We start from the raw sequence: 5744 nt of genomic DNA on the forward strand, positions 1-5744 counted from the left end.
ACCTTGTTCATTTTTTTTTTTTTTTTGAGACGGAGTTTTGCTCTTGTTGCCCAGGCTAGAGTGCAATGGCACCATCTCAGTGCACCACAACTCTGCCTCCCAGGTTCAAGTGATTCTCCTGCCTCAGCCTCCTAAGTAGCTGGGACTATAGGCACATGCCACCACGCCCAGCTAATTTTTTGTATTTTTAGTAGAGATGGGGTTTCATCATGTTAGCCAGGCTGGTCTCAAACTCCTGACCTCAGGTGACCCACTCACCTCAGCCTCCCAAAGTGCTGGAATCATAGGTGTGAGCCACTGTGCCTGGCCAGACCTTGGTAAATTTTATACACACACACATATACACACACACACTCATTTGAACATCTATCAACCCAATGATGTAGGCACCATTTTTAACCTACTTTTACAAATGATAAAATTCAGTTTACATAAACAGTAATTTTCATAGGGTTCAATAGCCCATAGACATGGATCTGAACCCTCCTAGCTGTGAGCTTCGCCACTGGACCTTCCCACTCCTTAGAGTGGGAGGCAGAAGTGGCATCAGGGGCTTCCCCACCATTTTGGGTGATGGAAGTGAGAGCCACTGTCGCCCTCAGCTGGGACTCAGCCATACCTGCCAAGGTGTCTCTGATGACACAGACCATAAGGTCCCCTTCCTTCCTAAAGGTCTTTCTGGGTGGTTCTCAGCCCTGCTGCCCATCAGACCCACCAGAGCAGTTTAAACAGAAGAGGAATGGGACCTCGCCCTAGAACTACGGAATCAAAATCCTCAGAGAGGGAAGACTGGGGAGGTCAGTATATTTTAAGAGCTCCAAGTGATTTGATTGCACGGCTGAGAATGGAAAGCTCTGTCCTGGGCTGTGACTCTTCTCAAATGTGTGTTCACTTAAGAGACACATTTCTGGTGATTTCCTACTCACCAAATGGTGGCACTGCAGTGGAAGGGCAGTGCCAGGGGCTGGTGCTGGACTCATGACATGTACTCACCCCAGTGAGTACTCTGGCACCTGGACACTCACCTGGAGCACAGAGCAGAGTTCCTCTGCAGGGCTGCCCTCCTGTGTTCCGCCCCACTCGGGATGCAGGGAGGCATGGGGACGTGACACTGATGGATGGCAGCAGCCCTGGCTAGGAAGGAAGGGTTGGAAGCCAGAAGGGTGTCTATTGCCTTTGCTGGGGGTGGCCTTCGCTTTCCATCAACAATGAGATGGCCCAGGCAGCAGAGCTAGGTTAGAAGTGGAACACTTGAGGCCAAGGGTTAGAGGGAAGTGACCTCCCACCCCGTTCATCCGTCTCTTCCTTTCCATTATCGTCCCTGCCTAGAAGTGAAGACCAGTGTCTCTGATGCCTGTTTGCCTCCAGACACCCCACAAGCTCCTTGGGTAAACAGAATTGGGCAATTTAATCATCACATCAGCCCTGTGAGGAGATATGTGTGGCTAGAGGTCATGGGAGGCTTGCTTTCAGTAGACAGAAAATTTGAACCTGGGCTATGTTGACAACTCCACCCGTAAACAAAGACACAGATCTTGGAGTGAGACAGGGTAGAGGATGGGGGAGAGGTTGTTTTCCCCAAGCAAATCCTCCAAAGGTGGAGTGTATTCAGCTACGTTTTAGGTACCTATGTGGTAAAGATGGTGGTGATGGAAGGGGCCGAGTGGGAGGATAGGTCTGATTCAGACCTGATCTGTGTGCAGCTGAAACACGTGTGGCTGATTGTCAGACATGCAATGGAGGTCAACGTGGGGTCTCTTCCATGCCTGCTGTCCTACAACCAAACCACAGCCCCTAGCTTCCTGCACCCCGGTTTCTGTCCTCCTGAAGTGAGAACTCACCTTTACCCTCGAACTGACATAAAGAACAGAGAGATAATCCTCAAAAGCCCAAAAGCAAACTGAGGTTCCAGGGAACATGGCCAGAGGCACCTGGACACTCACCTGGAGTACAGAGCCGAGTTCCTGCAGGGCTGCCCTCCTGTGCTCCGCCCCACTCAGGATGCAGGAAGGCATGGGGATGTGACACTGATGGATGGCAGTAGCCCTGGCTAGGAAGGGAGGGCTGGAAGCCAGGCCTCATCACCTGCCAGATGCCCACGTGGGCAGGACCAGCCAAGCTCCTTAGGTACAAATAGCCCTGGGCTCCACGGCTCCACAGGTTCCTGGGGTTGAGTCTAAATCACTCATCATTGGTTAAAGCTGAGCTCACAGCAGAATAAGCCACCATGAGGCTGTTGGTGTGTCTCCTGCTGCTCACGCTGGCCCTTTGCTGCTACCGGGGTGAGTACATCAGTCACGAGTCCAGCACCAGCCCCTGGAACACACCCTTCTCTGAGCACGAGGTCACCTATTCAGGTTAACGTTGGGGTCTGGAACAAACCAGAATTCCAAACCTTATCCTGTGCTTGTTGAAGGAACTGCTTGTAAAGCTCAGGCCTCATTTCATCAAATCCCCAGCACCTAGGAAGTTTTACAGAAAATCAGTGCAGGCAAATGTTAGGAATCCTGCCTGAACTTCACTCCTGGATGGGATCTGTGTCAGATGATGTAATATGAGGTCTGGGGTGACTCTGGGCTCAGCCACTTCTCAGCCCTTTCACTGTGGGCAAGATGCTCACCCTCCCCGCGCCTCCTCCTATCACTGGTGCTTAGAGCTTCTGCCGGGAGTGGCAATGGGAATGGAGTGGGATTATTGTGCCAAGGGCCTAGCTGTGGATGTGAAGCCGATCACTGTACCGTCAGACATTCTCCTCCCCAGACCTTTAGGTGCCAATTGAGCTCACAGCTTCTTACATTGTAAATTCAGACTCATAAAATGTTACATCTGGAAGGATCCTTGGAGAGCTCCCAGTCCAAGAAGAGACGGTGCTCTCTGGTTCTCTCAATAGGAACACTGCAAATGAACTCTTAGAATAAGCAGTACTCAGTATATCTTCCAGGGGTCCTACCAGTAATGGTGGTAGAAATACTACAATGGTTAGCATCAGAACTTCTATTTTTCTAAAATGAATTCTGGCTGTTTTTTTCCACAGTTCATTTGGGTACTTTCCTTTCCCCTGTCAGGACCGATCCAGACTCTGATTTTTCTCTTTCCTCTTCCTTTCTGAACTTCTCCCGTTTCCCTGTGACACCCCTGATCCTACCCTCTCCAAATTCTTCCCACAGTTTGAAGTTGCGTAGTCAGGGGTCATGTTGAGCCTGGTGGGGCACTTTCTGGATGCATGATGTTTGCAAAAGACTTAGGGGAATGGAGATTCCAGACCAAGCAAAATGATTACTCCAGGTCTTTCCAAAATTCCCAGTGGGAGCAGGAATGAGCCTCAGTTCCCTCCTGTCATCCTCTCTAAATATTCTAGATGTTGCTGGAGAATATGGGCCAAGTACAATTTCCTGTATAAGCTTCTAATGCGTGTTAAAACCGATTCACATTATTTTATTTTATATTCACATTATTTGATTTTGTTTTAATTTGTTTACCTTTTAGCTCTGTCTGTATTGGATCACATAAACCTAAATCCCACAACTTATTCTCAAAACATCACCTTCATCATTTTAATAATTTTAACTTCTTCTTTTCCAGATTTACTCATTTCTCTAATTTCCGATAGGATTCTGACTCTACCATTCACTTCAAAATTTGATTACCCAAAACCTCCTCTTCACCAATGTCCAAGACTAATAAAGTGTCACTTAACTGGCAGAGAAAAGTGATTATTTTCAAATCTAGAAAAGAGAACGTTGGCCATCCATCCAGAGAAGCTTTGGAAAGTAATGGGTGTGCTTATAAAAAAAAACAACAAAGACTGAATGAGTGATCATGAAGTTAGTTTTCCAGTTCTAGCTCCTCCCTTTGCTGTGTGACCTCAAGGAAGTCACAACCTCCCATGTCTGACGTCATTGGCATAGTTATTGACCAGAAGCCTAAAAGCCTAGGGTTCCTGTCTAGTCTAACATCAGGGAGGCATGGGAGAAACACTGATTTCCTTACATAAATTATATTTTTATTCTTTTGCTCCAGCAAATGCAGTGGTCTGCCAAGCTGTTGGTTCTGAAATCGCAGGCTTCTTATTAGCTGGAAAACCTGTGTTCAAGTTCCAACTTGCCAAATTTAAGGCACCTCTGGAAGCTGTTGCAGCCAAGATGGAAGTGAAGAAATGCGTGGATCTGATGGCCTATGAGAAGAGAGTGCTAATTACAAAAACATTGGTAATTTCTGTCTCTTTCATGTGGCCAGGTCAGCGGCACAGTGTGAAGTGAGGTCAGCTTGCTGCTCTGTGAGGGACACAGGTGGTGGGGCACCTGCCTTGCTGGTCACCATTTGAGGTCACCTGGGGCCACAGGGTGGGTGCTTCCATTTCACCTGCAGAACTCAGCTCAGCTGCACACGGCCTCCTGCATGTTCCCCCTCCTCAGGTCACCTGCCTGGATGCCGTGTCCCCAGAGTGTGCTGAGGACATGGGGAGTGAGCCTGGGCCCAGGCAGGGGTGGTGAAGGGCCAAGTACGACTACCTCTCCACCTGGGGACTTTCCTGAGGCTGAGCTGCCCTCACACAGTCACTGTGGAATGTACTAGGGAGTGTGGGAGCCTCGAACAGGGAGAGGAAGGCAGGGAGGGGCCTAGAGCAGAGGCTCCTGCAGAGGCAGTGCTGGAGGGCTGGGCTTCTCTGCAGCTTCTGCAGAGCCAGGAAGGAGCTCCTCCCAGCTCCTCAGACTCCACACTCCCCTCCTCACCCACGATGCTCTCCTGACCACGGCCAGTGGGCCAAGACCCTCGCTACTCCACCTCCTGCAGTGCCATGGAAGCAGGATGCTCTCACTCTGTCTTTCTCAAGAAATCAGAGGTTTTCCAGGGGCCTCTCAGCCTGGCTGCCTCTGGGTTGCTGTCCTGAGGTTTAGCCGCAAATGCTCATGGAAGGTGCAGGCTCAGGACTGAGGGGTGCTTGGGTCCTGAGGCAGAATTCCCATATGGGGAGGCTGGAGTCTCCTGGAAGCCAAGCTTTCCAGAAGCCCTCTCAGCCCTACCAGCCTCTCAGTCCTGGGTCCCTCATTGCAGGAAACAGGAGACTCCAAGTCTTGGGAGACTCCAGCCCAGACAATAACCTCTGGCTGCTCTGTCCACCCCTTCTTTCCCCCTCCATGAGGACCCGGGGCCTCACACTTGGGTCCCCCCAGGGCTATTGGCCTGGCAAGGAAAGGCTGCTCCCTCACCAGCAAGGGTGCTGTGAAGCCCCCAGGTCTAGGCCCTGGTTTCCCACGCACACTGGGTTCCTGCCTCTGCCCTTCCAGTTGTCTTTGGGAGCAGAATTCCATCAGCCACTTGGATGTTAACCTGTTGTCTCCAGGAGCCGCATGACCAACCTCACCTTCTTTTCTTTCCTTTTCTATTTCAGGGAAAAATAGCAGAGAAATGTGATCGCTGAGATGTAAAAACTTTTTAATGCTAGTTTCCACCATCTTTCAATGATACTCTGATCGTCACTGCAGAATGTAAAGGTTTCAACGTCTTGCTCTAATAAATCACTTGCCCTGAACTTCTCCATTGGTCTTGTTATGATCCTGCAGTCTTAGGCCTTGTGCCCGGAGTGGTTTCCATAGGGGAGTGGCTTTTGGGCATGGCTAACAATCAACTCCAGAGAACCAGCATCCTGTTGTCAGTGGGGCCTGAGTCCAGGCATCCCAGAAGGAACTCTTTGGTAGGAATCATCCTGCATTCCTTACCGATTTTCCGTCCTGCAGCCGTGA

At 50.0% G+C, this 5744-nt stretch overlaps 1 protein-coding gene across 1 annotated transcript; it reads left to right on the forward strand.

Moving 5' to 3' along the window:
* The first annotated feature begins 263 nt into the window (after positions 1-263).
* On the forward strand, positions 264-5533 carry LOC101018639 (secretoglobin family 1D member 1). Its single transcript, XM_031653639.1, has 2 exons — positions 264-2282; positions 4021-5533. Exons 1-2 carry the CDS (start codon positions 2228-2230, stop codon positions 4257-4259), a joined length of 294 nt encoding a protein of 97 aa, XP_031509499.1. The 5' UTR covers positions 264-2227; the 3' UTR covers positions 4260-5533.
* The last annotated feature ends 211 nt before the right edge of the window (positions 5534-5744 follow it).

The sequence above is a fragment of the Papio anubis genome, chromosome 12 (assembly GCF_008728515.1).
Source record: "Papio anubis isolate 15944 chromosome 12, Panubis1.0, whole genome shotgun sequence".
Lineage (NCBI taxonomy): Eukaryota > Metazoa > Chordata > Mammalia > Primates > Cercopithecidae > Papio > Papio anubis.